This window comes from Rhamphochromis sp. 'chilingali' (assembly GCF_963969265.1).
Source record: "Rhamphochromis sp. 'chilingali' genome assembly, chromosome: 7".
Taxonomy (NCBI): domain Eukaryota; kingdom Metazoa; phylum Chordata; class Actinopteri; order Cichliformes; family Cichlidae; genus Rhamphochromis; species Rhamphochromis sp. 'chilingali'.
In genome coordinates this window covers 25,503,995-25,523,523 of record NC_137934.1, presented here as the reverse complement: position 1 = coordinate 25,523,523, position 19,529 = coordinate 25,503,995, and the positions used below count along the sequence as shown (strand labels likewise).

General features: G+C 40.4%; 1 protein-coding gene across 2 annotated transcripts in view; it reads left to right on the top strand.

Moving 5' to 3' along the window:
- Positions 1–19,529, top strand: part of arhgap39 (Rho GTPase activating protein 39) — a 72,547-nt gene that overhangs the window by 38,920 nt on the left and 14,098 nt on the right. For both annotated transcript variants that reach the window (XM_080886638.1, XM_080886639.1), the window contains exons 4-6: positions 11,350–11,514; positions 14,687–14,872; positions 16,465–16,678. In XM_080886638.1, coding sequence (XP_080742764.1) covers positions 11,350–11,514; positions 14,687–14,872; positions 16,465–16,678 — 565 coding nt within the window. The remainder of the gene's footprint in view (positions 1–11,349; positions 11,515–14,686; positions 14,873–16,464; positions 16,679–19,529) is intronic.

Genomic DNA, 19,529 nt, shown 5'->3' with positions numbered 1-19,529 from the left:
GTCTCTTTGATGCTTGGAGAGTTTGTAATCCACATGTGAAGGACTTCACATTTTTCTCACGCCCCCATTTTTCCTTTTCCAGGATTGACTACATGTTTGTTTCTGGATCTGTCCTTGACAGAACTCGGGGCTGTTTGATCCGCACATGTGCGCTTTCGGACCACTCATCAGTTTCAATGGAGCTATCACCACCTTATTATGACCCTTCGTCTAGACATTGGCGGCTAAACCCAGCTCTCCTTAGTGACCCTAAATTTGTAAAGTATTTAGAAGATCAGTGGGAACTCTATCTTTCTACAAATGACTTACCGGGGGTTAGTGCTTCTACTCTATGGGAGGCGGGTAAGGCATTTCTCAGGGGCTCCGTTATCTCTTTTACCTCGGCAAAAAAGAAGAGCAACTTAGCCAAACAATTAGTGCTTGAACGCGATATCACTGACTTGGAGAGGGAGTTTAAGAAATCCTCGTCTATTTCTGTGCTTCGGAAGTTGGATGCAGCTAGATCGGCCCTGGACCAACTGTTAACTCAGAAAGCGGAAACTGCAATATTCTATGCGAAGCATAGATTATTTGAATCAGGCAACAAACCTGGACGCTTGCTCGCCCGACTTGCCCAAGGGAAACGGGGCTCTTATGCAATACCCTCTCTAAAAGATAAGGCAGGTGTCTTACAGTTTGAGGCTAAACTTATCAGCAAAATAATGAAAGAGTTCTATCAAGACTTATATTCCCCTGAGTGTCAAAATACTGTAGACGCCAGGAAACTGTTTCTTGACACTGTTAACCTCCCTATACTGTCAGAGGAAAGTCGATTGGATCTTTGCAGCCCTATCAGGGTGCAGGAGGTCTTGGATGCAATTAAATCCTTACAGAGTGGGAAGGCTCCGGGCCCTGATGGGTTTGGGCCAGAGTTTTATAAAAAAATGGCCAAACATGTGGCGGGTCCTTTGTTGGGAATGTATACAGAATCTCTTGAGAGGGGCGTGCTTCCACCCACCCTAAACCTTGCCCATATATCCCTGATCTTAAAGAAGGATAAACCCGCGGATCTGTGTACATCCTACAGACCTATAAGTCTACTTAGTGTGGATTGTAAGATTCTGTCCAAAATTTTATCCAGACGTTTGGAGGAGGTTCTGCCGGTTCTGATAAAGCCTGACCAGACGGGATTCGTCAAGAATAGATACTCCCGCTCCAATGTCCACCGACTCATTAATGTTGCGCAGTTCTCTCAGAACACCAATTATAGGGCTCTTGCGATCTCTTTGGATGCTGAGAAAGCATTTGATCGGGTGGAGTGGGAATATCTATTTGATGTTTTGGACAGGTTTGGTTTGGGATCTGAATTTGTCAAGTGGGTCAAACTGCTGTATGGGGCCCCAGCTGCAAGGGTCTTGGTTAATGGCTCGGTCTCGGATGTCTTCCCACTGGGTAGGGGAACGCGGCAAGGATGCCCCCTCTCTCCCCTGTTGTTTGCACTTGCTTTGGAGCCACTGGCAGAGGCTATAAGAACTGATCCTGAGATCTGTGGGGTGACCTTGTCGAATACTGAATACAGGATTTCCCTTTATGCAGATGACGTGTTGCTCTTTCTCACTAAGCCAGAAACTTCTATTCCTGCACTGACACATATCATCAACCAATTTGGCCTCTTCTCAGGGTATAAGATAAATTATGATAAATCTGAAGCTTTGCCACTGGGTGACGGGGGGAGGTGGGACGCTCCTCCTAATTTCCCTTTCAGGTGGTCGACCACGGGTTTCACATATTTAGGTATCAGGGTGTCCGCAGACACAGCGGAGTTGTACAAGTTGAACTTCAAGCCGATTGTGGCCTCAATCAAGAATGACCTCAATAGGTGGTTTGACCTCCCCCTGTCTTGGACGGGTAGAATAAGTTTAATCAAGATGAATGTGCTACCCAGAATATTATACCCCATTCAAATGTTGCCTCTCAGGATCAACAGAAAAACATTCATAGAGATTGAGGGATGTCTTTCTAAATTCATATGGCGTGGGAAGAAATCTAGACTAAAGATACAGATTTTACAACTGCCCACGGATGAGGGGGGTCAGGCACTGCCTAACTTTTTATATTACTACTGGGCTTGCCATGCACAAATAATCTCAGGGTGGTTACATTCCTTCCTTCACCGGGGCGAACCATCGGTAGATGCCTGGTGCTGTGACCCTCTCTCACCTCTTAGTCTCTTATCCACTGACCTGGCGGACCTCCCTCTTGGTGTCAGAACTAATTCCGTCTTGATGCCCACTTTAAAGGTTTGGCGTGATATTACTGCCCACGTCGGAAGAAGAGGTTTCTCTAGTGCACTGCAGCCTCTAACTAGGAATAAAGCTTTCCCCCCGGGTATTGGCATTAATATATTTGATGATTGGTATTCCAAAGGTATAAGATTTATTTGTGATCTGTTCGAAAGGGGTAGTTTTATGGCCTTTAATCAAGTTCAAGTTAAGTATAATTTACCACAGAAACACTTCTTTGGATTCCTGCAAGTAAGGCATTATGTGAACTCCCTTAAATTTCCAGCCAATCAACCAGTTTTGAACCCTGTTGAAAGCTTTCTTCTCAAAGTTAACGAGGAAATGACTACAAAAAAGAAATTTATTTCTCTTTGTTATGGGAAATTGTTGTCTTTGAACTTTATAACCACTGATAAGGCCAGGGTTCGGTGGGAAACCGACCTCGAAGCTCAGGTTGGTGCGGAAGCATGGTCCAAAACTTTCAGATCTGCCATGAAATTGTTTCCCTGTAACAGACTAAAGGAAAGCCAGTACAGAATCTTACATAGACTACAGCGTACGCCGGAGTTCCTAAATAAAATTCACCCTCAGATTTCTGCTCTTTGTGTGAAGTGCAATACGGCTGTAGGGACCTATTACCACTGCATATGGCAATGTCCTTTAATTACTAGATTTTGGAAGAATATTGCTATAGAGCTTTGCTCTATTTTCCACCGAACGATCCCACTGAACCCTATGCTGTTCGTTCTGGGTCTATCTATAGAAGGGCTCTCTCTGTCTTCTGTACAGATGCTTTTGTTAAGTAAACTTTTACATTTGGCGAGGCGATGTGTACTGTTTCAATGGATTCAGAGACGGCCTCCTACTGTTACACAGTGGTACAGAGAACTGCTCAGGGTGCTGCCGATGGAGCGCCTCAGTGCCATCATAAAGGGCAATTGTAATGCATTCTGTAGCATATGGCAGCCTCTGCTTGATCACCTACCTCATGACCTTACTGTGCTATTACATAAAGGGGACTCGCAGTTTGTTTTTAAACACACTGATTAATGTCTGTGTTTTCCCCCCCTTTTTTTTTATTTTTATTTTTATTTTTTTTTATTTATTGTTTCCCTTGACTTCGAATGTGAAACGCTTTACATATTTTGTCCCAGGCGTGTGTACTGGTAACTCATATACCTGCATTTGCTTTGTTATTTTTTTTTATTTTTTTATTTTTTATTTTTTTTGTGCTTGGCTGTGCTGACTTGTTGCTGTTCGTGTTGTTCTGACAAAATCAATAAATCATCGTTTCAAAAAAAAAAAAAAAATTAGTAATCGTGACTAGTCGACTAATCGTGGCAGCCCTAGTTGGAAATAGTGGGTATCACAATGGTGGTTATGAAGTTTTTCCACTAAGCCAAGCTTTCTGCTTCAAGCTTTCAGTGTACTTGGATAAAAATTGGTGTTTTGTAGATCTCTGTGGAAGAAGCCAAGCTGTTCCTTACTAAAACACAAAACGATCCCCACTTCAGTCAAAGATGTTACCAGATGATTAAAAAAATTATGATGATGCACTGCACACTACATGCTTAAAATAAAAGAATCGGTGAAAATGTGGCGCTTCCAGATGATTTTTAAACTAAAAGTAAACACAAACCACCCCCGACCAGGTTAAGGGCTCAGCACAAGTTACAAGTAAAAAGATCCACACGGAAAACTGACTTTCAGCTAGGGTGTGCTGGCTTTGTAGTACACCCTAGTTCAGTCGTGATGAATCATGGTCACTGACAGGAAAACAGCAAAACATATAGAGACACATGCTAGTCACATTTCTTTATTAATCATGTTACTTTTATTTGGTGGACATCAGCAGTGTTATCACCAAACTGAGGTATTAGCAAAATACTGGACTGATACTACAGGCAGCTGATGATGAGCTTGAGCTTAAGAAGAGAAGCCTGTTAAAGTATAATGCCCATAATAAAAGCACAGTAAGGATAACACTAGTTCGTGACCAGGCAGGCCCAATGACTTTTCTGTTTCTCATATAAAAAAGAGGTTTTAGTGCCTCATTTTCAGTCCCCTGCTGCAGGTCTTAACATTCTTCCAGAAAGGATGTGCTCTAAGCCTTTGTCAGAGCAGTGATTGAATGAACATATGCAGAGGCTCAGACATGATTGCAGACGCGCTGAGAGAAGATGGAAGAAGGATGAGCTGTATGTTTCCTTACATACTTAGGGACTGTCTCTCTGTTTACCAAGAGGCTGTACAGACTGCAAAGACTGTTTATCTCAAACCTAATGTCCACAAATAGACACAAGCCTCAGGTACCATCTTGTAAACCTTTCAACCTTCACTCTTGCTGCTATCCTTTTGCCACAAATAACTCCTGACACTTGTCTCCAGCAACTCTACCCTGGCCCCCTCTCTTTTCCACCTCTTGTGTCCTGTCAATTGCTTTGGAAATATTACTGATTAACTGAGGAAAAATAAAGTTATTTTGCTTGTTTAAAAATGAGGCAAAAACAAGTTGTGACAAAAATAAATAAATAAAATCTAGATAGTGATTCCTGGACTCCAGTTCAGAAAGGTCTACAGAATCAGAATCAGAATCAGAATGGGGTTTATTGCCAAATGTTGAGCAGGTTTACAACATTAGGAAATTGCTGCGGTGCTTCAGTGCAAACATGCTGTCATAACTAGCACTTAAATAGACATGGAAAAAAATAAAAGTAGGGATAAGAATTAAAAGTGCTACGTGGAAAGATATGTGCATGAGATATACATGAGATATATACATGAGAATAAGAATTAAGAGTGCTACGTTGAAAGATATATACATGAGTGCAGGTGGTGATCAGTGCCAAACATAGAATGATGCAGTGACACAGCGTAGGGTCATGTGTTAGTACAGAGGGTTTCTCCACACGAAAACTCTACAATTCATCCAGAAATCTCGTGCAGAGGTGAGTCGAGGTCATTAAATCAAAAGCACATGAACATTTAGGTAATTGCCATTAGCTTAGTGACCAGGTGTAGAATGAAGGTCTTCCTCAATCTTTACGAGTAAGCAGCAAATCATATGATTGGAATTTTATAGATTGTATTCATATTGGCCAGATGTGTATAATTATCAACCAGGGAGTCATCAGGCAGCCCTTCTTATACAAAAGATGCATGACACCTTGATAAAAGGTGAGTCTAGAAGCCTTTTTGCAGACTTTGTTATGTGTGGAAGTGAGCGGGTTAATTACACAGTGCAATTGTGGCAAGAGGTAGAGGCGTTACTGAGCTCAGGTGGAATAAAAGTAAACTTCTTTCTAGTGTCCAAAACAGCACTGTCTGTTCCTACGATCAGCATCACAACCTTTACTTTGTAAAACAAATGGCTGCTGATAGGAGCAGCTTTTCCCCCTCATGTTGGAGTTTGTTAAAGATGTGATTTGACCTTTACGTTTTCCAGGTGAAAAATCTACAGAAAGTCAGGAGCTCTTTCTCAATACCCAAGAACACAAGTTAGTACTTGTTCTTGCTTGTGTGGACTTCCTGAGAACAGAGAATCCAGCACAATCATTCTACAAATGGAGGCAGTGCAGTTGATAAAATCACATCTCAGCTCAAGTGTGTTTTTACTGTCATTCCCTCCCAATTTCATTGATTAATATTTACAACAGAAATTACTCAATTTCCTTAGAATTAAAGTAGATTATTTGTGTTTTTAAGCATTTTGACAAAATGTTTGGCTATAACAGGATCATTGATGTAAAATTGATTAAAAAAGATGCAGTAAAAACTGGACTGATTTATTCATTACATGCATACACGCGCCATATAAACTACATTATCTAGAGATGCTGATTACTACTATATAAATCCTTTTTTTTAGATGTACAGAACATCTGCTCGCCTTTCGTGTTCATGGCTGTGGTCTTCTAACATTCAGAGATTTGCCGATCTGCTTCATAGTGTCTAAGCTGACAAATGAGTATTAGGGCCATATTAAGAAAAAAAATGTATTGATCATTTTGAGAGTAAAGTTAAAATACTATTTTAAGAAAAAAGTTTAAATGTGGAGGTTACCATTGTTTCAAGGCAGTCTTTCTTGGAACAACCATATACCCCCTTTAAAATGCCTTGTGTAGATAAGTTAGTAAAATCGTACTTTTCGTTGCAAGAAAGGAAATTATTTCCTTTTTTAGCAAACACAGTGTGGTGATAAGTATAAGGATGTTGAAAGGATGGTGCAGAAAGCTGCGTCAGGTCAGAAGCAAAAAGCACAAAAATGTAAGAGTTGGCCTGATTTGTATAAAATGAAGTTGCTGGCAGTGGACAGATGCAGGGATACCGATGGTTACACTTTTTAAATGAAAAGGATGTATGTTTTATCACAAGACAGTAAGATGGCTGATCAATTTCTTCCACTAACTCATCTACATAAGGCATTTTCTAGAGCGTATAGCAGCCTACACATAACGTCCATATTTTGACTTTTTTCTTGAAACCGAATGTTAACTTCGAATTATTCCTTCTACCGCTTGACAATATCCTTAGTCGAAGTCAGCAGCAAGTCACCCGCACTAGAGTAGGTAGAGCACTGTTTTCCTGTCCTGAGTCGCCTGACAGTATGCCAGAATTTCATTGAGGCAGTCCAAAAGTCTTTTTCCGTGGGCTCTCCAAAAGAATAAAATTGCAGAAACAAGCAACAGAAATAAGCTTTCTCCAAAGGGTGTCTGACCTTTCCCTTAAGAAATAGGGTGAGGAGTTTGGTCATCCGGGAGGGACTCAGAGTAGAGCCACTACTCCTTCACATTGAAAGGAGCTGAATGAGGTGGGTCGGGGATCTGACAAGGATGCCTCCGGGCACAGTCATTACATCACTGAAACACAAACTTCATCTCTCTTAATAAAAACATTAGACATGCACAGTTCAGTCTGCATATTGAACAGAAACAAACATGTCAGATGTTAGAACTGTCTTGTTAATACCATAATATTTCAAACCTTACAGTTTCAGCCGTCATCTGTCATTGCCGCTTTTGATTTTGGATGAAATGCATTCTGAAAAACTTGGCTGCACCAAGCACACAAAGGTCACCCCCAGTGCATGCTCAGCAGAATGGGCAAAGTGAGAACATCTGGATGTTTTAAGCCTGCATGACTTGAATTGAATTGGAGTAGTACTTGGGCTGCAACTGATGACATTTCACAAGTCCACAAGAATACAGGTATACACAAGTATGTATATTGAGAAACAACCAAGATCTTGAAGGATTGCACAGGAGCACGCCTCAGGTAGGTGAAAATCCCTCTCGACCCTCTGTCCGACTTAAGTGGATAAGGACAGACACACATACATTTTAAAGAAATTTAATGGCAGTTGGAGCTGCGTGATCATTTCCTGTAAAAAGTGCAATTAACTTTACTGTAAACTAGGGCTGAACGATATATCGCATTTGCGATAATATCGCGACATGATCAAGTGCAATTTTCTAACCGCAAAGGCTGCGATTATACTCTGGACATGTCCAAATTCATGGGCTGCATCCTCCTGAGGCCGCATTTGTAGACCGATTACGTCACAGCGACGCGCCGAAGGCTGTCCAAATTACTACCATATCCCAGAATTCATAGCGCGGCCCAGCCAAACTCCAGTTTCCAACAATGGCGGCCGCTACTAAGTTTTAAAATTACTCATACTAATCTTTCTGGGTCACAAAATAAACTTTTAAAATATTTTCAGGCGAGAAAGTAGTTGTGTAAACATCAAATATCTGCTCGGTTTATCAAGATATCCCATATTTGCAAAAGTGCTTCGACGTTTTCAGAGGCGTCTGCTACCCACCAGCTCGACAGCTAGCCGGGAGCTCGAGGGTTACTGATGCGGCCGAGAACGGCACAACTCCCGGCACATCATTTTCAGATCACCGCGGAGTTTCGCTGCTCGGGTTAAACGTAATATATAAGTCACTTAGACAACCTAAAAATGTTATTGTTGGGCTTTTTTCAGTGTTTTGTTTGTTCGTGAGTAAATCGGTTTGGCTGAGATTAAAGTTATTAGATTAGATAAAATAAAACTTTATTAATCCCCCGGGTGGGTTCCTCCTTGGTTTTCACACAGCTGACTAAACGTCAAACAGAAAACTTATTAAACAGAAGTATGAGACAGTCGAGAATTTACACCAGTGTCTGGTTATATTTTAGATAGCAAGAAGCAGACGGCCGAGTTTATTAAACTCCACCGAGACAGCGGTGACGCTAATCAGAAGGCTAGACCGTCCAATTTCACGCCTTTAAACTTTAAAGGCGTGTTTGTGTGTGTGTTTATACAATTGCTATTATGTTTGCACTTTATGTGTAATGTTACTGACTGCAGAGATCAGTAAGATGTGTGTATTTTTTATTTATTAGTTTTATTTATTTAATATTATTTTTTAATTGAATGACTGTCTAGTAGTTCACAGATGTCGAAAAACTGAGTGTGGTAAAGCCACTGATTTTTTTTATGTATATTTCTGCAATCTGCACATTGTACTGACTTTCATTTTAATGTTTACACCAGGGTTCCTTGTCAGCACTTTATGCTCAGATGTTTGTAAGCTAAAAATAAACTATTGTGTATGTTCAAATATAGGGGTGGGTTTTTATAATCGATTCATCGATTAAAATCGATTCTGGCTTGGATAACGTAAAATCGATTCATTAAAATCCTGAATCGATTTTTTAATATAAATTTATTTTGTCCGAAATGCCAGAATCTCTGGTGACATCTCACAAAATTTCAAGAACCACCAAACAGTAAATGAGAGCAGGTACAGGGATTCTGCACATAGACTTAAACACACAGCGCGACTCGCGGATCAGAATCAGTTAGATGTCGCCTTTCTCACAGTCGGGGCTGAAAGCCGACAGCTCGCTGATCCGGGTCCGCGCTTTGTGTTCACGCCCTTTATGCGCTGATTCTAAAGCTGTTAGTTTGATCTCTCTCCAAACAATATTGACCGAACCAGCAGCTAAAGAAGATCCAAACGCTTCACATAAACATCGTCATGAATTCACTCTTTTACTGTTTTGCTTCCATTGCGATGCGCAGCTCTCTCTCTCTCCCTCTCTCCCTCCCCCTCTCCCCCCCCCCTCTCTCTCGAACAGTTTTGCTTTCTTCATTATTCGCTTGCTTGTTATGCACAAGTCTACTGTTGCTTACAGCGCTGTCGGCCGCTGTTTTTTCCCCTTTTACATTCTTCCGAAAAGAAAACCTCATTTCTGCTGTTCAATACTGAACAAATTGAAACTTTTTAAAATTATTCAAAATGCAAAATGCTTAGCCATGTCTCTAATAAAACCGCTGTAACGTCAGAGGTAATGTTGATTAATTAATGGTTTTCTTTCGTTTTTGATGTACTGCAGAATATTTTTATAAAATCCCAGGCCAGGAAAATCACCTACATGTTTTTCTGTGTTTTATCTTCAGCTACTTTGACACAAAGGCATCTGCTGTGATGCTCACACCTTGGATAAAGTCTTGAGAGTGTCAGCTTCCTTTTTATAGATACAAAAATATGTAAATGTCCTGATCTGAATTATATCTCTGACTGTCAAAATTTCCCAGATTTAAATCGAATCGAATCGAATTAAATCGAATCGTGGATCGAATCGATTCGGGACCTTGTGAATCGGAATTTGAATCGATTCTAGAAATCAGTGACGATACCCAGCCCTATTCAAATATACTGTTGTGATTGAAGAAGTTAAATAAAAATGTCAGTAATCAATTCATGCATCACCTCATGTTATCATAACAGAGGTCTGTCTTCCAGGAAAGAACAGTTTAAAATTAATGTAATATAGTATTGGCCATACTATATGATGTATTGCTTGTCTTTGTTTAATAATACAGAAGACAAAGACCTTAAAAAATAATCGCATATCGCATCGCAATCGCAATATTGGGGCAAAAAATCGCAATTAGATTATTTTCCATAATCGTTCAGCCCTACTGTAAACACTTTTTACATCCTCGTAATTTGATTTACAATAAAATTGCTGTAACTGGATTTTACTCCAGTTTGCTATAATTTTTATTTACAGTAAAGCTACAGTAAATTTTATTAACAGTAAATTTACTGTAAATTTAATTGGTAATTATAGCAACCACTGTGAATTTAAATTAGCTTTGCTGTAAATTCAACAGCAAATTCCTGGCAGCAGGACGTTATTTTAGAATTTACAATAACCAATTTGCTATATTGTCTATATTTTACAGTTACTGTATTTTTTTTAAACTATCTGTATTTAGATCATTTGTAGCGTATCTTTATTTAAAGTAGGTCTTTATTTACTGTATCTTTATTGATAAAATTCTTAGTGTTCTCCAGTTTAATTTATACTATTGCAGGACTAAGATAGTAAAGCACTATAAACTACATCTGACTCCTGTTCCTTCAAAAGGCAGTTGATCATGAATATTTCTCCTTAAAACATGCTTTTTAATTGTTGAAAGCACAGTTTGCAAATGTGTAAGAAAAAACTGACGTGTTTATAGTAGAAACTGAAAACACTGTCGTTTAATTGTTTGTTGCTTAATTACTTTGGAATTTAGAATTGGCTTCAAACGCCATTCAGAGGCACTTTGTATATAACTTAAAATATGTAATATTCAATACTGAACTTTGATACAGTACTGTATATTTTATTTAATTCTTTGCATTTTTTTTTGAAGAAAAGTTTATTTCAATGTTTTTACATTTCAGAGAACATAATATTAGATTCAGCGATTAGTTTTAGTTGGATAACCTTATCAATTTCCTGCTTTAATTCTAATGCCACACCCATATAATTTTTTTTAATTGATATACAAACAAACATAATCATAGTGGTTCTTACACCTATGATGCCTTTGAATATCTTTCTTTTGTTCAAAGCTGTTATTTCTAAAGAATGACTGGACTTTGTTGCTCTGAAATAACCTTGCCAATATTGACAAATTAAAATGTCAGTCTTGAATTTGCTACCTGAGTGTTAGTAAGTGCTAAAGAAACTTTATAAATGTTTTGCGGCACAAGATTAATTGTCTGTTTCCTCACTCCCTCTCTGTTTGTCCAACTTTAAGTCAGAGGACCTCGGAGCTTGTGCCCAATTTGAAGCCAGTCGAAATGCAAGGAATATGATGCCTAGCGCCAGCTGTGGCATTTTCCCAGAGTTCACCCTGAGGAAGCCGTCCTCGGAGACCGACATTGAGAACTGGGCATCCAAGCACTTCAATAAACACACACAGGTATTCACAAAAATATAAAACACAAGCCTGTTTCCTTTTAGTGATTCTGAACCTGATATCTCTACTGTATAAAAACGCTTTATGTATCCTATACTTTATTCTAATGGTCTGTTTTCAAGATCTCTAAAGGAAAAGGTCATTTAATTTTTACAGTTATCTGACTATTTAACATTATCCAGTTCATGCTTTTAATTAATTAATTTCTATGCATGTGAAACAAATAAATTAACAGTCAATTAACATTATAGTAAGACTGTAATAACAGCATTGCATTAATAACACTGTTGATTTAAATGATTCTGTTGATGGTGTCACATACTGACAGTAAAAAGGTTTTATTATAATAAATAGACAGTAATTATCTACCCAAAGCGTAGACACACCTTTGGATCTTCAGGTTGGGGGTGTCTGTATTCAGAAAGGGTCCCTAGGCTACACCCCCTATGCTAATAAATCATACTTCACATACAAACGAAGACATACCGACTCGGACTTGCCTGGATTCAAAAGGTTAGGTCAGGTGTTGACGAACCAGGACACACTAATGAGAAGTGTGCTGCTGGAACATGAAGGCACAAGTGGGCAAGAGATAAACACAAGACATTGTTGGAATGCTACTACACAAGTAACCCCAGCAGAAGGGGTTACTTGAAGAGGATGTGCAACCTATGGATTTTTTGATACCCGAGCAAGGCACAGAAAGGAATTGGGAGGAATACCAAAGGAGTGAAGGAGTACTGGTAAACAGAGCAGTGGCCTGAGACTGCAAGGCTAGGCTGACCCTCAGAGCCTTCATCAGGAACTTGTGACATACAACACTAGAAGCCATCTTCAAGCCCATAGCACGAGTTGCCATCAAATGCTGGATCTACCAAGGAAATGCACTGTCCCCACTCCTATTCTGTATAAGCCTGAGCCCTCTCAGTGAGATCATTGACAAGACTGGCTACGGACTTGTTCACTGGTTTTTATTACTACGGAACGGAGCAATCTCCTGCAGAGGATCAGGCAAGTTCTAAGAAGTCAGCTGAACAGTAAGAACAAGATCCTACCTGTAGGTAAGAATGCCTATGCCCAGGCAGCAGAAACCCAAGAAAGAAGAGGAGGAACCAACATGAAAAGATAGACCCCTGCATGGTATGTACCACCAGCAGATAGAGGAAGTAGCTGACATCCAGAAATCCTACCAGTGGTTGCAAAAAGCTGGACTGAAAGACAGCACAGAGGCACTAATCGTGGCAGCACAGGAACAAGCTCTGAGCACAAGATCCATAGAGGCTATCACACAAGTGCAGGCTGTGTAAAGATGCCCCTGAGACAATCCAGCACTTAACAGCAGGATGCAAGATGCTAGCAGGGCATACATGGAACGCCATGACCAAGTGGCCGGCATAGTGTACTGAAACATCTGTGCCGAGTATGGCCTGGAAGTCCCGAGGTCAAAATTGGAGGTGGTGGAGAATGACCGAGCTAAGATCCTGTGGGACTTCCAGATACAGACAAAATGGTGGTGGCTCACCAGCCAGACATAGTGGTGGATTAACAAGCAGAAGAAGACGACCGTAGTGATAGATGTAGCGATACTGAATGACAGCAACATCAGGAAGAAAGAACGCAAAAAGCTTGAGAAGTACCAAGGGCTCAGAGAAGAACTGGAGAAGATGTGGAGGGTGGAGGTAACAGTGGTACCTGTACCTACAAGTGGTAATTGGAGCGCTAGGTGCGGTGACTCCCAAGCTAGGCGAGTGGCTCCAGCAGATCCCAGGAACAACATCAGAGATCCTTGTCCAGAAGAGCGCAGTCCTAGGAACAGCAAAGGACCTTTGTTGTCTTGATGTCAGCAGCTTGTGTCTCCTCCTTTGACCAGCTTGTTATCCCACTTTGTTACTATCAACTGCACTTCTCCAGTCTGAATGACATTCCAATGTCACTGCTGCAGATCCCAGTGGTGTGGGTCAGTGAATCGATGTCTCAATAACTCCTGGCATTTAGCTTGATGTTGTTGGTATTAGAAGCCAGTCTTGTTTAATCGTCTCACTGAAGGGGTTCAGGCCTATGCAGAACAGCAGTGGGTACAGGGCAGATCCTCAGTATATCCTGCATTTGATGGTGACTTGTGTATTTGGGTTGAATTTGACCTCAAGTGTTTTTTGCCACATCCCCATCGAATTCCTGATGAAGGCTCTTGAGGTCATGTTGATGTCGAAGGCATTCCAGCATCCATGTGTAAGCCACTGAGTTATATGTTTTTGGGCGGTCCACTGGTTGGTCAGTCTGGTCTTACAGTCTTGAGTGACAACTCAAGACTACCAGGGGCTGGGACCCTCTGGTGTTTCTGCCGGTTCCTTCCTGAGCCCCGCTTTTGCTAAATTCTTATACCTAATAATGAATGCAATCTGTAAGTTGCTACAGTGGACAATGAAACAGACAGTAACAACAATCCCCCTGCAGTTTCTCCAGAAACGGTCATTTTGATTTCAATCTGTTTCTGTTTTAACCATCTGTTCCCCCGATGGTTAAAGCTTGCTTCCAGGTTGTTAATTAGAAGGTCTAACCCAGATGGATTTAATGTGTTTGTGAATGGTAGCAATATCTTGATGAAACGCCTGTAGTCATGTAAAGTACATGCTAATTTCTCCAAGGTCAACCTTTCTTGCTATATTCAGTAGAGGCATATTCAGCTTTGCACTGTCAGTAGTTTATACACTTGGTGCAACTGTTGCTAAAATTTAGTGAAAGAGTGATGACCTCATATCATATCCAAACTGATAATCTTTACCTTTCACTTAACTTAAAAAATATCTCAAAGCCTTTTAGGGCTATGAATATGTAATATTTTCAACAAAAAAGGGAAAATGTACAACTATAATTAAATTAAATAAAAATTTAATTTATACAATGTCAGTTCATAGCAACGGGTTCTTCAATGGCTATATACTGTAAAAAAAGACCTTAATGAATTTAAGATGATCCCCATTAACAAGTATTTGGTGACAGTAGTGCAGAAGAAATCCTTTTAACAAGAAGAGACTTCAGGAAGATGCTCAGGGAATGGCAGCCATAATTCTCTGCTGAGACAAGGTTAATTAAATGTCAGTTACTCTCTTAGCATCTGTTTCTGTGTCACTTAAACAACTTTATATTTCTCTCAATCCCTGATTTCTTTCCTCAGGGTCTTTTTAGAAGAAAGGTCTCTATTGCCAACATGTTGGCCTGGAGCAGTGAGCCTATCAAGAAGCCCATGATTGTGACTTCAGACCGCAGCGTGAAAAAGGAGGCAGTCGAGATCTTTAAACTCATCCAGACCTACATGGGAGACCGTCGCTCCAAGGCCGACCCCCTTTCTGTGGCTCTGGAGGTGAGTTTTTCCTAACTTTCTCATTATGTCCTTATAAATAATTTTATTTCAGCACCTTCACTAGAAAACTGACACTGAGTCCAGAAGTTTGGTACAGTGTGTACACAGCCACTGTGCTGTTTAAAAAATGAGTAAACTGGCCAAATATAGGCCACAAGAAGAACTGGAAGGCCAACAACCCTATTTACACTAAAGAAGGATAATATGAAAAAAATATCCAGTGACCTGAAACATTCAGACTTTTAATGGAATAAAGGATCATTTTTATTTCTAATCATCATCAGAATCATAGAATAGAACAAGTCAGCCAAAGAAAGAATAGCTGTGGGAAGTTTTACACGAAAACCGAGAACTTGTCTTGAAGACTGCTTAAAGAAATTACAAGAAAGCTTCCTCAAGACAGTTCAGGCTGTACTGAACAATAAAGGCGGTCATGCCAAATATTGACTTTCAAGCTCATTTCAAGTTTAGAAACTCTGTTCGTACCCTTTACCTTATACTGTATTATATGTTTTATAGAGTTCAATAGAGCACTGTTCCATTTCCCATTTTCCTACCAACATAAAAAGAAATGAGGGGTGGATCGTGACTTTTGCACAGTATTTTAGCAAATGTTTAAAGTGAGACATTTTACTATTTCATTAAAATATTAGCTAATTTGGTTAATTGTCAACAGGTCAGTAACACGACTTGGTTTATAAAGACTATAAAAAGAGGCACAATAATGTTCCTTAATGTAAAATTGAGTTTTAAAAAAACTTGAATATTTCGTTATCTACAGAACAAAATATCATCAAAAGATTCAGAAAATATGAAGTCGAAAAACCAGTATTGGGTCCCTGTGTTATTTAGGCCCTGTGGTGGCACTATATTGAAAACAGTCATTATTCTCTCATGGAAATGACTGCAGGCTCGGAAACACTTTGAGAAATCTTTGTCTGTGAACATTCCTGTGATATTCACAAATGCAGGTTAAAGGTTTATTATGCAAAGATGTGATGCGATGTTCTCTGGGCTAAGGGTCCTTTTAAAATGGACTGGGCTAAGTAGAAGACTGTTCTGTGGTCAGACGAATCAACCTTTGAAATTCTTAAAAACAAAGATACCGCATCCTCTGCATTAAATAGGAGAGAGACCATCTGGCCTGTTATTAACATTCAGTTCAAAATCCTGCACCCTGCCTATGGAACACTCACATCCAGACAACATATTTGCCAAGAAAAGCCTTGTATATTTCAGCAAGACAATGATAAACTGCATACTGGATTTGTTTCACTAACTGAAAACATCTGGCGCAACAAAGTTTTAAACATGGCTCTGTACCAACTTTTTTGAGACATGTTGCTGCCACCTAATACAAAATGACCTTATTTTTTCTTACAATGGTGCATCTTCTGATTTCCGATACTTGATATGTCTTTGTTCTATTGTGCATAAAATATTTATGACAGCTGCAAATCATTGCATTGTGTTTTCATATACATTTTACGCACCATTCCAATTTTTGCAGAATTGAGGTAAATCAGTTGGACAGAAAAGTTCAAATGACCTCAAATTTTTTAATGTTACATGGTCCTCTGCCTGTCTGTCAGGTTGTGGTGCGTGGGTGGAGTAATCAGGGTTTGCGTGATGAGCTCTACATCCAGCTGTGTCGTCAAACTACAGAGAACTTCCGCTACGACAGCCTAGAGCGAGGCTGGGAATTGATGGCCATCTGTCTAGCTTTCTTTCCCCCAACACCCCGTTTCCACACTTACCTGGAGGGCTATATTTATCGACACATGGACCCTCTGAATGACACCAAAGGTGAGGGTCCAACACACATCTCTGCTATTTAGTACCAGTGACACATGATCTGTCTGGAACCAAGTCACTTGGATGGTATTTTACTGAGGTGGCTTTTGATGGAAAGACTTGGATAAATTACACTCTTTACTCGTATTTAGCCAAATGCTTAAAGATTGACGGGACAGCACTTCATGGTGCAAATGGATATTGACAAAGCATTTTGTAAAAGTAACACAGGAATTTTTCATTGAAAAGAAATTGACACAGCATTCGTCTTTCCTTGTCTTTTTGATTTTTACAAACTTCTCTTATTCCGTACATTTTTCATTTATATCCCCTCAACATACAGGCACAAGACACAAACACATATATTCACACATGCACAAACATTTTTTTTTCTACTCTACTTTATAAATTTGCAATCTCTCATAATGACATTGCCAAGTTTTGTAACTTAGAATATCTGTGGTGTTGGAACACAGGCAGAGACTCAAAGCATCTGCCACATAAATAAACTTAAAGCTTACATTGTTTACATTTATTGTAAACTGACTCTCAGATATAAAAAAAAAAACCTTTAACCACATCTTCTCTGCTCATTTTAATTCTAGACAAAGAGGGATAGTTATTTCGCTACACAAATCAATTGCTTTTACTCATACTCTTATGCCTTTTCGTTGCGTCGTCCTGCAAAGCACTGATCACTTCCACTTGTTAAGAACTGGCATTGGCCTCAACCTCAGTCTGGACTTTAGATTGGAATGAAAGTCTCCCACCTGAGATTGCAAGACCATCGGGTGTTTCGTGGGTTGTTGTCAGGAACAGCAAGCGAGAAGATAAAATAAAAGTGGGGATGCAGAGCTGGCTGTCGCATCCAGCTGCAAAAACAACCAATGCATCTCTCAAAAACACAATGGAGGAGCTATAATCAGAGATTTAATACAACTGCTTTGTCCAGGAGTGTTGTCCGCTGATTGTAACTGAATCCAGTGCCTCGGTGGAGTTACCGGGCCGGAATCTACACCCCCAGGACTGGAGTGAATCTGGTAAGGGAAGGGGCGGAGCGTTCTGTCCTTATGTACTTCATAACTGATGCCAACAGTAGAATTATAGACAGTCACTCCTAACCGTACTTAGAGGCCATGTCCAGTCAGTGCAGACGCTTCTATCTACCTCGCAAGCTAATGGTGTCACGATCACTGGCGTGTGTTTTAAGGGAGGACCAGATGCAGACAGCGCAGGCAGAACTGAATTTAACAAAAGGGAGCTGGTTTATGGGGCAGATGGAAAAACATTAAAAAAGGCAATGTTGTTGCAGGGGACCTTAATAAGACATATTTAAAATCAGTACTCCCCAAATTCCACCAACATGTTAAGTGTACATGAGCAGAGGGGACAGGACAGTGGACCATGTGTAGAATAACATCAAGTGGGCCTAAAATCCGACACCCCTCCTCCACCTAGGACAATCTGACCATCTCTCTTCCCTGTCTCCACCTCCCTTAGGAAACAAACCTCTCCAAGCACCCAGGTCACTGAACCACCTAGGTTTTTCCTAACCAAAAATCTTGGATCACGAGTGAAGTACATGCTCTGATCTCGTAACTCAGCCTTCATGCTGAGGGACCGTTCTCTGTACATCACTGCCAGGGACAACCTGAGGAGGAGGAGCATCAAACGGGCCAAAGAAGGCCTGCAGGAGGAGTATAGAGGGTTTCCTCACTGACAACAACTCCCGCCAGGTGTGAAGAGGCATTCAAGCCCTCACCAGTGTTTGAGGCGGATAGTCTCTCAGCACATGCTGCCTACTGCCCTATCTCGATCTCTACCAGTTTGTTTACAGACCAAATCAGTCTACGGAGGATGACAGGAAGAATTAAGTGAGGATGCTCTTCATGGACTACAGCTCGGCATTCAACACCATCATCCCAGACATCCTTACCAACAAACTGGACCACCTCAACATCCCCCCTGCCACCTGCTCCTGGATCACAGGATTTCCTAACCAACTGGAGTTGAGACAGCGTACAGGGCGGAGCGAGAGAATTTGTCCCACTGGTGCTCAGAAAACAACCTGAAGCTCAATGTCCTTAAAACAAAAGAACTCATAATGGACTTCAGGAGGCAGTGACAGGTCCACTCCCCTGTCATTGTAAATGGAGAACAGGTGGAATCTGTCTCCACCTTCAGGTGTTATTTATTCCTGCTTTTATATTTTATTCTAGCACACTTGGTGTGAAGCACTCACAATTTCTTGTACATGTACAATGACAATAAATGACTATTCTATTCTATTCTATTGTTATTGGAGGAGATTCTATCACCAGACAGTTCCAACAGACATCTACATAACTCACAATCCAAAGAAATAATTAAATTCTATAGAATCATTTTATTTTTGGTGAAGATATTTGACTAAAACAAGTACCAAGTGGTGATTTAATACCTTTCTGCTGACTTTGACATATACATTAAAAAGGAGTCATCCACGTCATCTACAAAAAGCAGAGATGAGATTCTGTGGCCGCTACTTGGTTATACCTAGAAATACTGTCCATAAATGTTGTGAACAAAAGTGACAAAGAGCAGTCTCCCACTGTAAATTAGTCTAACAGATTGCTGGCAATAAGGGATCAAGCTTTCGCTGCGGTTGTACATGGACATGGAATGGCTCATAAGAACAGGCCAGACACCCCATACTCCTACAGCGCCCTCCACAAGCATACAAAGCACACGTAGATTGGTTGGACAAACTTCCACATATATTCACGCTGAAACATCCTTGAGAGGATAAAGAGCTGGCCCATGGTTCCACTACTAGGATGGAAACTGCATTGTTGTCCTGGATCTGGGGTTGTTCTAACAGACA